Consider the following 16,574-nt stretch of genomic DNA (forward strand, 5'->3'; position numbering starts at 1 on the left):
AGGGCTGAGTGGGGCCCGAACAGAGATCACTGTGGCTGCCCTGAGCAGTGGCAGCTCCGAGAGCTGACATAGGCACCCGGGGTACGGCACAGCTCAGGCACTCCCAGCCTGAAAGCCTCTGCTACACGTGATCCCTATCTCACAGCAACTACAAACTGAAAAATGCAGTGCAATAAGGTGTGATTCCTAATAATAGATGATACTGAAAATGTAATGGCAGGGTAAAGAGAAACATAGCACTCCAGATGTTTAAACTAACATTCCCCCCCCATTTCAGTATTACCCATTCCGTTTCAGTTTTCACACTTTGTGCATTCTGGGTCACTATGAACATACATCTGGGGTAAGGAAAAAGAACAAAACTCTAGTTGCATTTTTTATTTTGGTAACTAGTACATAAAAAAATTCCCAGTAAAGTTCACCAGCTCAGAGGGAAGCTGAGCACCTGCTGCCTCTCCTCTCACAGGAACTGCATGATTGCTGACTTGCTTCTGGCTGCAGTCTCTGTGGATGCTGATAAATCCTGCCTGTGGGAGAGGCAGAATCCTTTTCTTGTTAACCAGGCTGTTTTGCTACAGAGAGCCACTCCTAGCATTTTCTTTTCCCATTTCCTTCAGCAGGAATAGGGAGGCTTGAAGAGGGGATGGAAAAGAACAGATTTTGGCATCCTACCAACGTTAATGAACTTTCAACCTAATACAGTAATAGAAAATGGAAAAAAAGTGGAGGCAAATCAACGAACAATGATCACGCAAGAATCTAGACTTCTGATTTCTCAAGCTGTCTAAAACTACGGCTTCACTGACATGAATGAAACCAGGCTGATTTATGCTAGCTCCTCATAGCTTGCACGTTCACATCTCTTGATGACTCTCTGACACTATTACATGAGTGTAGGCAAAATATTCCTGTAAGAGGAATGACTAGTGATGAGGGTAAAAGCTAAGCAAAATAAAAAGAGCCAGAAAACGTGGAGCTGTAGGGAACATAGCAGCATGCTGATGTGGTTTTTTTTTCTGGATGGTAAAGCTGATGCTTGCTAAAGCTTTAATAATTATTTTCCCCCCTGAAATATCTGTTTGCACAGTTGAGATCATAGGCATTACTTTTCCTAACAGTAGAAACCTTTGGATGAATTTGTTATGCAAAGTATAGCTATTCCTGTTGATAAGCACCTTGCTTACAGTAAACAAGTGCCAACATCAGTATACCAGAACACACAAACTGTAATTTGCATGTCTAGACTTTATTATTACAGTATTTTAGTTGCAACTTATCCCAGACATACAAGTCAATGTAACTTTACACTTCATTATGTCTGCTGCTTCTTTCCCAAGCAAAATCAGCATTTAAAAAGAATTGCAGAATTTCAGCATTGCTAAAAAGCTATGGAAATGGTAGTATGTGCCAATCTGTAGAGCAAACCCATTTTTTTCCACAATCCTTCCCTCTTCCCACTAGTCATTATCTATTCATAACAGGTTTTATGCTATTTTTCAGATTTATAAAATATGGAACTACAAGATATGACTTTTTTTGATTAAGAAATTATTCAAGCAAGAGTTTCTGAGCCTGTAGATGTAGCCAGTTACACATAAAGAGAAGCAGAAAAGCAATCCAAAACCTAATCTGGATCTGGAGAATGACCTGACCATAGGCCTTTTCTATTACTCTAAATTTCCTATAACTACGTATTTAAGTAAGATACGTTTAATCATCTTACTATATTATTTCCCCTAAGGGTATGTGATAGGAGATTTAAAGCAGGTCATAATTATCCCTTGTATTGCTTTGCAAGCTAACAGTCAACGTGACTGGCGATCTGAAAGGTAGTATTTAGTGTGCTCCAGCCTCAGCTTTGAAAATTGCTGACACTTTTGCTACAGCGAGCTCACCAGAGAGGAACTTCCTGAAATTACCACATCACCTACTTCTATTTATCTATACTTCCCAGCTCTGTGACCTTCTAAGGATATAAAGTCATTCACATGCAATTTGTCCTTACTTACTCCATTGTTCTGCAGGCCTTGGAGGATTACCCAGGGAGATTTATGGACACCTAACTTCATGGCAAGCCCACCCCAAAAACTCCACCAACAAAACCCACCCCACAGTTTTTCATCTTTTGAACAGGGTTCCCCCCGACCCCGCCAAATAAGTGGGATTTCTGCAGCTCCAAACCTGCATGATGAAAGATGAAGCAATCACAAGGCAAGCTCAGGGTGGTGGCTGAATAATACGTATGAATTAGGCTACTACAGCAAGGCGTGAAAATAAGGGAATGAGAAAAAAAATATTTAATATGGTATTTACTTATTCATGTAGAATAGTAAAAAAATGTTTCAGAGTCCCCCAGGTGTTACGTTGCAAATGCACCCTGTGCTAGATAGAAGCTGTTGCACTGTCATAATGCTTAGAAAGACGTATAAGCTGCCGTCAGGAGAAAACACCATGCCAGTCATTTTCAAAAGGGTCTTTCCATAAATTACTTTATTTCTCATTAAATGAGCACAGAGTCATTACCATATTAATAACAGATATGTTTATTATTACATATCCATCAGTGCGGCTTTCAATACCACTTGAAACATGCAAATCGTCCTAAGGACGAATCAGTTTTCCAGTGCTTCTTATTTAATACACAACTGCAAAGCCATTATAAATTACTGAGGAGGTATTTGGTTAAGAAATAAAATAAAATAAAACCATACTGCCCATACCATGAATGTATTCCTGCTACAAAGCAAGAGTCTGACAGCATTTACTGAAATTCCTGAATTACCCGGAGCTTTTATGTTATATGCTTTTTTTTTTTTTTTGCATTGCCTACGCATCTCTTGGCTTATGAAACAGAATCAGTCTTTCTTTGTAAGAGGAATTTGCATTCAAAGATTGTACTTAATTTAGAATATGCATCTAGCATCTACAATACTTCAACCAATTAAAATTCAGTAAAAACCACTGATATGCAACAGTTTTTTAGAGGTTTCCTTTGTTTAGTTTTAGATTTCTACACTTATTGACATGGCAATAATACAATTATCTCAAATTAAGGCACTAAAAGGACAATGTAAAACCCAGTAAAAGTGTTCTAAGAATAATTTACATTTCAAACAGTGCATATATTTCTTAAATGTTTGTTAACTTAATGTATGTTATCACTTAAAATTGTAAGGCAATACACTATACAGTTATAGAAATTATGTACCCCAAAATATGCTTCCAAACTTGGTGGTTCTTTTTACTGTTAGTTTCTAATGCCTCTAGTAGTAAAATAATTCAGTATGGCTTGGCAAAAATGCATAGATTAAAGGCAATTACTTGTTTTCCCCCCTTTACAAACCTGCTGAATCGGTATTTTGTAAAGCATAATGCAAAATATTTAACACTTTGATCCATTCCATAGTGGGTAGTTAGCATTAAGGCTGTTAAGAACTCTGCAGTGAAGGCACTGAAGTTCAAGTGATAAGGCTTCATTTTTAAGCTAGTTCTGCAGTCTTCAAGAGCACAACTTGGAGTCTTGAAAGCAATTGCAGTCCTTCTCATTGAGAAACCTTCCTCCTCTACTCCGTTTCATATGCTCATCTTGACATAAATATCCCCTTCACAGGGTAAACAGTCCTTTTCTTTCACTGATACGAAGAAAGTTGGCTGCATTTCATCGTGATTGACAGGCTTTTTTTTTTTTAAATCCAAAAAGGCAGCACCTTTTTTTATACACCTAGCTAAGCTTTATTTGCTTTAACTTGCATTACATAGTAATAATTAATCTAATCTACCTTGAGGCAAACCCGCAATTAAACACCCTCAGCGTGCTTCTGTGCCAAAGCAAGGAGGAGACAGTAATAGCAATCTTAACCCTGAAGCCTGTGAGTTATGTTGAAAGGAACAACAGCCCGTCTGCACTGCTCTGTGTGGTTAAAAAAAGCCCTGTTTCTCAGACCGCATCCCATGAGATTCCATTAAGCACTGTACGTGTGGTTAGCTGGAACAAAGAAGAAAACAGACAATTAATAACAAATATAAAAATTTGCTTCATAGCACTAGTGCATGTTTGCCAAGAGCTTCAGTGAAGAAAATCCTTTAACAAAATATTTTTTCAATTGACGTGGTACAATACTAAGATCATACCTATACAATCTTCCACACACGGTTCTTAATTTCAAACAACATAAATGAACACAGAGATCAGACAGATGATAATATTACTGCAGCTTTACAAGTAAACGATTAAGAGTAAACAATCACGGGTGTATTCATGGCAAACGCAAGGTGACCCTCTTTCACTTGCAGGACAAGAAAAGACTCTCTATAGGGCTAAGAGCACGCACATGCAGTTGCCAGAGCTCATCTGATGCATGGGAGTTTTGTTTGTTTTTAAGCATGCATAAACTTGATCAGGTGCCCAAGTCCAAATACATTAAAACAAAACACCTCAACTGTGCTGATACAATGTGTATAATTAGCATACTGTAAACTATGAAGTGTAATTTCAGATGTAGAAGCAGTACTGCGAATGCTAGCAAGTTCATCATGAAGTTCTGATTCATATTTACTAGTGACAAGTTATTAAAATGAGGAATGGAACTTCAGATGAACTTATACGTGAAGCTCCTTTTAATGGGTCTGATACACCTCTCCATGAAGTCAATGAAGTGCTGCCTACCAACTGCAAAGAAAGGTGGATCAGACCCTAAATGAAACGTACTAAAAATGTCTTAAAGCATGTGTTAAAGCCTGTATCCATTCGACAAAATAGTTAATGCCTGCTTACATGGTAGGACGCCATCACCGAGATCAAATTCTGCTATACTGTCTGACAAGAGAACAATTTTCAGATACTTAGTAAAAGCTACACACGTGTATCTCAAAAATCATCACTGCTTCTCTTACTCCGATGTCTAGGTAAAGAGGTCAGGATGAGAACCGCAGGGTTCAGTGTCGAGTTCAGAGAAGCCAATCTAACAACTCGTGGCCTCCTGAAAGGAAAAGGGCTCGCTGTTCCTCCACCTCAGCACCCTCCTGACCCCAGGGGAGCACCCTCCTACTTACCTGTACTCAGATTTGGCAATCACCACACTTCTCAGTGGGCTGATTCCACTCGCTAGCTCAGCAAAGTAAGTCTACATTTTTTTGACAGCAGGAAACTGAATTGTGGACCTTCATGGAAGGGTCCAAAATGGATCATTTCAAGCACTTACCCAGGATCCAATGACAGAAGAGCAGAGAAGGAAGAGAGAGAAGGAAAGTCCTCCCCCTTAAGTAGCAACAGGCTGTTGGATTAGCTCAGCTACTGTGCAATCATCAGTTAAGTGTTCAGTATAAAAGATCCATTGTAAATGTATTTAATAATCTAAATTTAAACATCTCGTACACCAGAAGTAAGTTTTGCTAAAATAAATCCAATGCCTCTTCTTTCTAAACATTCAGGATGGGATATGTAGTGATATCAGGCCACAGGCTGGCCATACTACATCACAGCAGTGATTGTCTAGTTCATCAACACAACTAGCATCACGTTCATCTGAGAAAGTCACAAAAACGTCCGCAGTAAAACAGCTTGAAAGAGAAGTTTCTATCTGACCTTTTTCTAATGTTTATTTGCTCAGTGTAACTCTGAATCTTTTTCTTGTTCGCTCGCATTGCTCTGCAGATGCCACACAAGCACCACTACATTCCAGTCAACCCAGTGGAAGCTGTCTGATGAGGACAGAGCGCGCCACAAAGCCGCCCAAGCAGCTCCTCAAGCATCAGCGAGGTGCGGGGGCTCCCCACCTGCCTCCTGACATGTCCCCATGCAGCACGACAGGCCCGCAGCACACATACCTAGCACTCTTGCTGGTCAAGTGCTGTGCCTCTCTAAATTGCTTACGCTCAATATGCGTCTTCCGCCATACTCAGTGCCTACAATATGCAGCGTTAAAACAGATTTTGCTGTAAATTAATTATACATTCTAAGAAGCTATGGCACTATTTAACATCATCAAGAAGCAAGATTTCTAAGGTCAAATATAAGTTATGTCGTCAAACTCACTGATGGATTTGCACTCAGTCTAGAAGAGTAATATAAATATTAACTGCTTGACTCGCACCACAGTCTGTTAGAAAAATTCAAGAAGTTTAAGAGATAAGAGGTAAGATACCACATGGGTATTCACTTCTCAATTGCCAGAAAACTTAAGAGCTTTATTTCTTCCCAAGAAGCTGGAAGATCCCATTGGGTGACGGAGAAAGGTGTGAACAGAGGCCATACACTAGAGGAGATGGAGAAAATGTAAGGCTACAGTATTCTGAACAGTTGATCCAACCTGATACTTCACCAGCGCAAGAAGACCATCTTCACCCTTTTTCCTTCCATTTTTGAGAGAGATCCGGTGCTTTCCAGACCCTTCCATGAACCACTGCAACCTCTTAACCCAACAGAAAACGACATACTTTTCTTTTGTGGGGTTAGAGTTGGGGGTTTTTTTTGTTGTTATGCTTTGGGTTTTTTGGCTTTTCCTTAGTGAACACATTCCTGGATTAATTCTCTGCTGGAAAATAGATCAGTTTACTGCGGTAATCTGTGAAGCGTGAGCTGACGCAAGATAAAGCGCAGGAATGTGCAGCTCTCCTCCTTCTGCTGCTGGTGAGATATTAGGCTCATTGTATCTCTAGGATCTTTAAAGAAGAGCTTTAAAGATGGAGTTTCTCATTTTTTAAAAAAGTTTGCATTCACTACTCACATATTTCTATGATTCTCTAACACTCTCACATGACAAATGCCAATAGGATTAATAACAGAAATTGTCTTAATCTCCCCCAAACAGACCCATTCCTTTAAGAGCTATTGTAAAGTTTCAAATATGTTTCAAATCTGTTCATTCTATAAGAGATTAGCTGCAAAATTGTTCTTGCTAAAGGCAACTCCAAACCAGCATTTCTATTAAGACGGGGTGAAAAAGAATCAATGAATTGATTAAAGAAAATGGATTTGGTCCCATAAGAATATGGATGAAAGCTTCTGTGCTTTTCCAATTAGCTCTAAAATGCCTGGAAAAAGTTAAGATCTTGAAATGAAAAACCTGAGAAATCACATGGTCATGCTGGGGGGAGGGAAGTATCAATAACAGAGGATGATTTCTAAAATGTACAATCAGGACTATGATCTTCCAAGTGTTGTTTTAGATTATTCTAATTAATACAGTTTAAAGATGCATGTAAATGGTGTATTAAAATAATTCATTTCAATCCCACTGACTGGTTGGTTGGTGTTGGGGGAGTTGGTTGTTTTGTTGTTTGTTTTTTTTTTTACTGTCCAAGAATGCTACCTCATCAAAAGATTCTCAGTTAATTTGACATCTTTTTCAGTAAGCAGTGTTGACTAGCATTATTTCAGTGTCACATTTTAAAAACTCTTTTAAAGTTGTATTAATGTATTTTACAGTATCAGTTCTGGTGGGTTTTTTTTTCCAGAATTTATGGTGGGATGACCATTCAGTATCAAAATCATTCCACCTAATCCTTTTAATCATCAACATGATATGCTTTTTCTTTCAATCTTAGTGGTCCAAGACTCACTGAAAAATTTTATTAATCAGTAACGGAGCTCTTAACCAGTTCTAAACACTTCTGTTATGGTTATCTGCCTGTTTAAAAGATCTGCTCTTCAGTAACTAGTTTCTAGAATCCTGATTACTGTTCAAATAAATGTAACACACGATACACAAAAGCGTTTCATATTTTGCAACATTACCCCTGTAAATAAAGATGGTGTTAAACAACAGCTATTAATTATGCATATTTTGAAATCAGCAGGTGTAATTTATGTCCAAAAGTCTTAAAAGATCTGACTAACGCCTATGGAGTGGTCTAACATTTTTCAGTAAATCTTGGAAAATTGAGGACTGAAGGAAAAATAAGTTTGGAAACACTGAAGCTTTATAAAAGCTTTTGGAAGTTGGGAGAAATGGACATTTCGTAGACAAGACAAACAGTTAAACAAGATTCTATTGTACCAAGTACACACCACATAAGTATATAGCAAACATGATCGAAACCCCCTGAAATCAGCAATTACCAATTTGTCTTTATTCGGTACAAGACTGCAGATGCTACTATTTAGTAAGCAAACTCTGATTTTACAGGCATTCTTCTTATCACTGTGTGCTTCTCCACTGTACTCACCTTTGTTTTCAACAGATTTTTACAGTGAAGACTGTAAGGAAAAACTGCCCACTTCTGAGGAAATCTCCCCACAAATCACAAGTGTTTCTGCGTTTCACAACTTCAGCTTGCTTAAGCACCAGTATTGAAAAATGTAAAATTGCATCATGATTCAATTATGTTCCCACCATTTGAACTATAACTGGCAAACTGAGACTTTGTTCAGTGTTTGTGAATATGGCTTCTCCCCAAAATACTCTAGTACAGCTACATGTTCTTCACTGCTGGTCACAGATTTCTTTTTACATCCTCCTCATGCTGTTGCACTGATCTAACACAATACATGCCGTGCAACACGCAACTGCCTGGTTGTTTGTATGGACAGCTTTGTATTACAGGCCTAAAGTAATTTTTGTGGATGAGATTATCTTGAGGGTCCTCACTGAATAAATTAGCATCTCAAAACTATGATCACTTCTCCTTCAGTGTTGATTATGGGGACAGGAAAATCAACACCCTTTGTATCTTTCAGATTTTTTCCCTACTCTCCTCTGCAGGAGGACGTTTCATGATATACCCAGTGTCTCGTTACATGCAAAAGTTTGCTTTTATTGCGCTTTATGCAGGGAGTCTTTGCAGGAAATTTATTTTGGTAGCACTGATTCCTTTAGCCCCTTAAATTCATGTAAGGAATCCTTTGACACAATCAGTTATTTTGGGGGAAAGGAACACACATACTGTATGAGGAAGCTCATAGAGGTTAAAAATCAGCTTACAGTAACCTTGCATTAAAAAAGTGTATTTTAAATCTGGCCCTGGTTAATGAACAGGGTCACAAACAGCTTACAAAAACAACTGCTGGGATAGGAGAAGACAAGGAATAAGCAAGCAGGCAGAAAGAATGGAATTAATACTTAAGCTGCCTCACACCAAAGACATGGCATAACAACAGACTGAGAATCTGCAAGTTTCTCATTTCACCCCCACGTGCAGAAGACTTCTAGCTTACGCAAGCTCAATGAGTCAATCCATGACTGACTATGCAGATCATTCTTGCAATTAAATGCCATTGCTGATAAATCTACTGAGTCTTGCCTTTAAACAGGAAAAAATGCAACCAGCTCCCTCACGTGCATTGGCAGGCCAGGCACTGCCATCTCTACAGTACCCTTCCAAATCTGAACAACTGATAAATTTACCACAATAGCAGGAGAATTCTGTCTGTTCCTTCCTTCAGCATTTGAGCAAAGATTTAGATCAGAAGTTCAACAGTCATAACTATGGAATTATTTCACAATTTCATATTAAATAAGATTTATAAACATACATTTTCTTAGTTAAAAAGATCTGTAGCTTTTGTAGTTTCTCACCTAGTTTTTCCAGAAGTATTTTTAACAACTTTTCGGAATGACTGATTTGCTGACGATCTTGTAGACATAGTTCTAGGAGAAGCACGAACAAAAGTAGATGGCGGTGTCTTAGGGATCTTCTTTACTAAATGAGTCACCCACTTCTTCTGTTCATCTTGACAGGATGCCAATAACAACATATCTCTTGCTGAAGTTACATCGTAACTCACTGTAAGTAAAAGGAGGAAGATGACTTGTTATCAAAATAAGAATCATGCCATACCAGGTATGCCACTGGAAAGAACAATAGCACCTATATACCTACTTATATTGGAATGATGTATTTTTGGAAGACAACAAACAGCAGGGGAAACTATGAATAGTTTCTTTCAATATTTGTCGCTCTGCATTCTTGATTCTAACACTAATATACAACAAATGAGAAAACTTACACTAATTGCAGCCTTAATAGGCTGGAAAGTTGTGTGGCTGAATTCCAGAGTACATACCCCAAATAATCCACTTCCCAGTAGCACAGAGAGGAAACCTTTACTCTAATCTGTGCAGTGGCTGAAGAACCATTCTTCAAGGTCTTAGCACAGCTTGGACGTGCAGTCACTGCACTGTCCCTAATGCGGCCCATGTCTGAGAGAGAGAACGGTCTGGGAACCACAGAGCTGCCCAATACTTGGGCACAAACCTCTAGGGACCCTTGTGCTCTCAGGACCCTCAGCAGAGCCACATCAGTTACACCACCAAAGGCCTCCCTACAGAGGCTTGTCACAGCTGCCTCTTCATAAGCAGTGTTAACAGCTTAGTATTTTAACAGCACCTTTCACATCTAAAATTGTAAAACTAAAGCATAGAAAACTTTTAAACTAAAGTGCTTTTATTTGCCTTCGATAGTTTAACAGGTTTGGCTAAACACACAGAGAACACAGAATGCAAAAAAAAACCCATGAGTGTACCTTTGCATGGTGCAATTAATTCCTCCTTTTTATCCAGGTGGTCTCTATGGCACTTCACATGGCATCTTCGACATTCTAGGGCAGCAGGGGGTTTAAAGACATGCCAGAGAGGTTTGGCACAGGCCTCACAGTTGGCTGGGAAGTGGTATAACGTTGGAATAAATTCATGGCCTTTGTGATTTAGAAAATTTGTCTTCTCTGCCGGCTGTACTGGTTCTACCTCCAAATCCTTCCTGCACTCCCCCTCATTAGCATAGAGAATCTGAAAAAGAATACTGCTGTGTTATTGTTGAATCACCATGTATTTTTATGTACTTTTCAAAGAAGCCACCAAACTTTTCCAAGAGAGTTAAATAGAATTGAGAATACACTTCTTTTTACCTGGAATATTTTAGGAATTTCTTCAGTTTCAGCTCTATATACATCTCCTTGAGTTACGGGCCGGACATGGAACAGTTTACTAGATTAGAAAAAATATAAATCAGGAAATTCTTAACGGCTATGTATGTTTTTTAAAAAAGTTATTAAAATGCTTTGAAGTTATTATAAATCTTGTTTATGCAAGCAATATGATATACTTTGAGGCTGCAGTGCAATTTTAGGAATTAATTCATAAACCATACAGATTTTGTCCACCCAAGTAAGACCAAAACATTTCATAGCGTGGAAAGAGGGTTACCCTACAATGGATTCAAGATCCATCATGGCAAATTGACCTGTGAAAAAAGATTTCAAATGCTTCTTCAGAACACTGGGAAGTCTAACTATTGCTAGAAAAGCTTATTGATAATCCTGGATAGAAGTAACCACATGAAGTATAGTACTACTTGCTAACTTTTTTACTAAATCATGTTATCAGTTGATAAACAATCAATGCCAGAACATCACAAAAGGCAATCTGGGGCACCAGCTGTTGAAAATGCTATCAGAATTGGAACAAACATCATCTTATACTGGGTCAAGACTGTAAGTCCACCTATCCCAACATCCTGTTTTCAACAGTTGCCGTAACAGATGTTTATGAGAAGAGAATAAGAAACAGCTCAAAGAGAAAATAACTTTTTTCCTAGTTACGAGCAATTGGCAGCTTAAGCACTTCCTGAGTTTGAGATTCCTTCCAGACCACTGTATTTGTTAGTCACTGATAGACTATTCATGAATTTTAAAATCTTTTTTCAATTACTACTCTACAAGGTCCCATAATTTCAATCAGCTGTTCAAACATCACACTCAGTCATGTTTCAGCGATGGGCTTCAGTAATATTTGACACAATTTTCCTCGTGTATAACCAACATAAAGGGATCACAATTAATTTATTTTGTCAGTCTAAACAGAAACCACCTGGAAAAGATAGAAATGCTTTGGGCTTGATCAACACTGATCCATTCTCAGACAGCAGGAAAAAGGTATGAAGCAAGGGGATGAGACCTAAAATAAGACAGCCAGTTCCCCATCTATCCCTCAACTATCGTGCCCTGCTTTAGAAAGCAGCTGTTGAAGCAACTGGAAAAAAAAAGTCATTAATTGAATCATAAAAAAAGGTAGCATAATATGTAGGTTCCACTGTCTCTGACCCTTCTCTGTCATGAGACAAGGCTCTTCATTTCTGTAAATTCAGACCAGTGACTACAGACAGTGCCACACTATTGTGTATTTAACTTTTTCTCTAACTTTTAGCAATAGTAGGACAAAGAAAAAGTAGTATCTTCTGTTAACAGCACCCTGAAATACAGATAAACAGACATTTTCCAACTAGTATGGGAAATTAAAAATTATTTACGGAATCTTCATTCCAAGCTTCTAGATTTGTTATCAGTTATCTCAGACACAATGCTCTTTTGCCAATTTGTATCCAAAACTAACAGTAACTTTACTTACTCTATATCTAGTACCATGGATGGATTAGACTGGTCCTTGTCCTTTTCGTCATTGTAGAACAGTATCTTTTTACTGCTCACCACAACATACTAGGAAAAGAAAGGGTAAAACCAAGTTAAAATCACATTTTAAAAAGCAACATTTATCCTATTGTACTCCCATATGCATATAAAAAAACCTGACTAAATTAAAGGTTTTAAACTAATTACAGAATCACAGAATGGTCAGGGTTGGAAGGGACCTCTGGAGATCATCTAGTCCAACCCCCCCCAAAATATCAGGAAATATTTAGATCATCATTCAGGCAGCTATACTACTGACAGCTGTGCAATGCTACAAGCTGCAGTGACTGTGTATTGTCACTGGAGCACCCTAAAATGCTTGTGATGACTCTGGAAGTCTATCTGTACACAAATTCCCACATTTCAGTTGCTACTGGCATGTTACTCACTGCACTCACTGGTACGTCGCACCGAACTACTGGCAGGCTTACAGAGATTCTCACAGCTCCAGCTAATTATTTCCTACACTTTCAATTTAATGGACTGGTAAAATAAAGAACCAAAATGAATCGGCAGAAACAGATGTCTAACACGCATTCCAAATCTAGGAATACACTGAGACAGTAATGCAAAAGTGGAGAAAAGAAATGGACATTCTTTTGCTACGTGTCACTTTAAAGGTCAAACCACACAGTTTTTTCCACAGTGGTAAAGATGTTAAAGAACAGAAACATTTGGTAATGTGTTGATTAGTTTCTTCCCCGAGTGTTTTAAAAGTTCTTGCTCAAAATCTGCATATTATTACATTATACCTTTCCCATGCCACGAAAAAGTGGAGTGCTCCAAAGTGCATGGGATTCTGGGGAATAAGCAAGAGCTACTGGGAAGGCACTGTGAGTTTTAGAGCAGGACTGGACTGCAGGCCCCATTTCCAAGAGAATTCCCGAATGTTGAGTATGCCTGCAGTGTCTGCCCATCCACCCCAAAAAGCCCAAGGATGCTGTCCTCAAACTAAAGTATACAGATGCCCTTCCAGCGCGGCACACAATCACACACAATTATAAACATTTGTTCTTATGACAGGAAAAACAAAGCAAGCTGCTCAGAAAAAAAATTTCATGACCCACAGGCCAATTAAGATCAAACACCTCTAAACTAGGCACTTCCCAATCCAATGTCTTTGCAAAAACTGTCCCTAAGCGTAAGCTCAGTGACAGCAGTGGCAGTTCCCTCCCCTGCAGTTTCAAATGTTTTAGAAACAATGTATTAAAACGTATGAGTTACTAAAGAGGATTAAAAAGAGGTAGACTGACTGATCTGTTCATATTTAGCTCCAGATTCAGGTATAATATGACCTAGAAGTAGGGGAAAGGACAGAAAAGCAAGAGAATGAATATATGAACAGTTAATCTTGAAATCCAATTACCGGTAGGTAATTGAATGGGTTTCTGAACGAGGAAGATTTAAGTAAATGGAGTTTACTCCTCCTACAAGAGGAGGCTGAACCTCCTCATTATACAGGACTTTAAATCTGACCTCGAAACCTGAATATGAAAGTTCCCTTAGCAAGTTTATAGAACAGTGTTTTAAAAACATGTTGCACAAGCTGCATGCTACAGTTGTACACCTCAATTACTGAAATGCACCTAAAAAAGCCACAAAGTATTTTATCCCCTGACTAAAAGGTGTTCAGCCCCTCCGTCAGGATTCCTTAATAGAAAGCTGGATCAACTTTAATAGGTACCAAGTTGTAACGGTGTGAGCCTCTTGTGATTTTTCCCACTGAAGAAAGAGTCTGTGCTTGAATTCCTTTGATCTGCTTCAACAGAAAGCTAATGCCTTTTTTGCCTTTGAAGTATGCACCTCTGCCTTTCACAGACAAAAGCAAGGCCTTAAGATGACTACTGTAACAAATGCAAATGCAAATTCTGACTGCAATGGAATTCAGTTATCACACTGTATACAAGTATCGGTGAAAGAACAATTTAACCTCACAAAAGGAAAGTTACCTACAACAGCCTCAATATCCTGTTGTGAACATACAAAAAAAAAAAATCTTCTGACAGTAGTTCTGTTCTACAGTGGTTTTTGAAGGATATTTTTATCATCTCCATTTGTGATGAAATGAAGTTCCAGACAAAAATACAGCTAACCTATTTTAGTGTTAGCTTGAGGTATAACCCAACTGTTTCTTCTAAAATGAGTTTTCCACACTCACCCCTTTCTAACTTAAGCTAAATGACTCAGAGTCAGTGCTACTGATACTTAAGTCAGAAATCACAGAATCACAGAATGGTAGGGGTTGGAAGGGACCTTCAGAGATCATCTAGTCCAACTCGCTGCGAAAGCAGGTTCACCTACAGCAGCTTGCAGAGGAACACATCCAGGTTTGAATACCTCCAGAGAAGGAGACTCCACAACCTCTCTGGGCAGCCTGTGCCAGTGCTCTGCCACCCTCAAAGTAAAGAATTTTTTCCCTGTGTTCAGATGGAACTGCCTGTGTCCCAGTTTGTGCCCATTGCCCCTTGTCCTGTTGCTGGACACCACTGAAAAGAGTCTGTCCCGGTCGTCTTGACACCTGCCCTTTAGATATTTATAAGCATTGATGAGATCCCCTCTCGGTCTTCTCTTCTCCAGGCTAAACATACCCGGGAGTCTCAGCCTTTCCTCATAAGAGAGCTGCTCCGTTCCCTTGATCATCTTCGTAGCCCTCCACTGGACTCTCTCCAGCAGTTCCCTGTCTTTCTTGAATTGGGGAGCCCAGAACGGGACACAGTACTCCAGATGCAGCCTCACGAGGGCAGAGGGGGAGGATGACCTCCCTCAATGCAGCAGCTCAAGTTATAACAGCTCAGGCATCAATCCAATTGCACTGCTAATGTAATTCTGCTTTCCTTTTAATTTGAGTTAATCTGGGCATGCCTGTGTTTGAGATTGCATACCTCTGACCAACCCCAAAACAGAAAGCGCAGGAGAATTTGGAACAGAAGCACCTGAAGAGGCCGACTACAAGCCAGTTTGTTTCAGATGCACTACAGTTCAGCCAAAAGGATACACATGTAAACCAACACAGCCCCTCACTACTGTCTCACTGGTTTGAACCTCAGCTAGTTTAAGAAACCTTATCAGCGTGACTCATTTTATGACAGAGGCATCCATCTGTAGCTCAAACTCCTTGAAAATGTAAGAACTATAATTCAAACTAGGAAAGTATGAATGGAGTAACTGCCTAAAATATTTTGAAGGAGCCAAGTATGCCTGTAATGGGCATGCCTAAAGAAGCTCAGATACAGTCTTTCACTGGAGAAGCTGCATTTATCAGAAGTTTAAAATTTTAACCATCAGAGGATGCAAGACTAATCTCCATTTCTAGAAGACAACCAGAAAAGGCTGCTGGAGGTATTCTGGCAGGAAAATGATGCAGTATTTTAGATAATCCACAGCACAGTAAAGCTACATGACTTGTGCCTAGGAAGTCACTTCTGTTCATGGACACTGCCAAAAGTCTGACAGCAACCTGGAGAATTAATTCTGGAACAACAGGAGTCAAGCAGCCTTAACTATCAAGCAGAATAAATTGTAGAATAGATTTACAAATAGGTGTGTTTCATAAGACACCTGAAGAACATTCAAACACTATTGGTGTTTGACTCAAATATGGCACACCAGGAACATTCTTGACCTTGCCCTGTAATTTCCTGCAGTTCTGCTAATAGGGAGACAAAGTGAAATGCAAATAGAACAGAAACCAACTGAAAAGCATTTGAGGTACCTGTAGCAAACCCCAGGTCCCACACTGCGGTAAGCAAGCATTTGCAATATGGCACATATTTGCAATATTGCTCACGTTGCCTCTCATCGGAGGGTCAGGGAGAATGCTCAGAGTAGCCATTAGCTGAAATAGGGCAGAGCGTTAATAATCACTCTCTGCAAGCTAGAATGAGTAAGTGCCGGTTTTAACTTACAGACACATCACCAAGAAGGTCTGATACCGATGTAAAAATAGGCATTTCTCGAACTCAAAATACTTTGATTGTATAAAGAGGGTCACGTTAGCCAACTGAAAAACAGAGTACTTCAAAGGAGTTCAGCAGCTAAAGGCCCAATACAAACACTTCAGTGCTTCTTTGACATGAATTAAATCCTTCTCCTTTAAATTTTGTAGGAACCACTTCTAACACTTGTAGAATGTGAACGTAAACAGAAGCATTTGAGAAGTTTCTTTCAGCAG

General features: G+C 39.1%; 1 protein-coding gene across 1 annotated transcript in view; it reads right to left on the bottom strand.

Moving 5' to 3' along the window:
• Positions 1-2,461: 2,461 nt before the first annotated feature.
• The window catches only part of ROCK1 (Rho-associated, coiled-coil containing protein kinase 1), a 93,686-nt gene continuing 79,573 nt past the window's right edge, over positions 2,462-16,574 (bottom strand). The window contains exons 29-33 of the mRNA XM_009886626.1: positions 12,342-12,430; positions 10,844-10,922; positions 10,463-10,724; positions 9,516-9,723; positions 2,462-3,985 (exon numbers count right to left, since the gene is read on the bottom strand). Coding sequence (XP_009884928.1) covers positions 3,982-3,985; positions 9,516-9,723; positions 10,463-10,724; positions 10,844-10,922; positions 12,342-12,430 — 642 coding nt within the window. The 3' untranslated portion in view covers positions 2,462-3,981. The remainder of the gene's footprint in view (positions 3,986-9,515; positions 9,724-10,462; positions 10,725-10,843; positions 10,923-12,341; positions 12,431-16,574) is intronic.

The sequence above is a fragment of the Charadrius vociferus genome, unplaced genomic scaffold (genome assembly GCF_000708025.1).
Source record: "Charadrius vociferus isolate BGI_N301 unplaced genomic scaffold, ASM70802v2 scaffold45, whole genome shotgun sequence".
Taxonomy (NCBI): Eukaryota; Metazoa; Chordata; class Aves; order Charadriiformes; family Charadriidae; genus Charadrius; species Charadrius vociferus.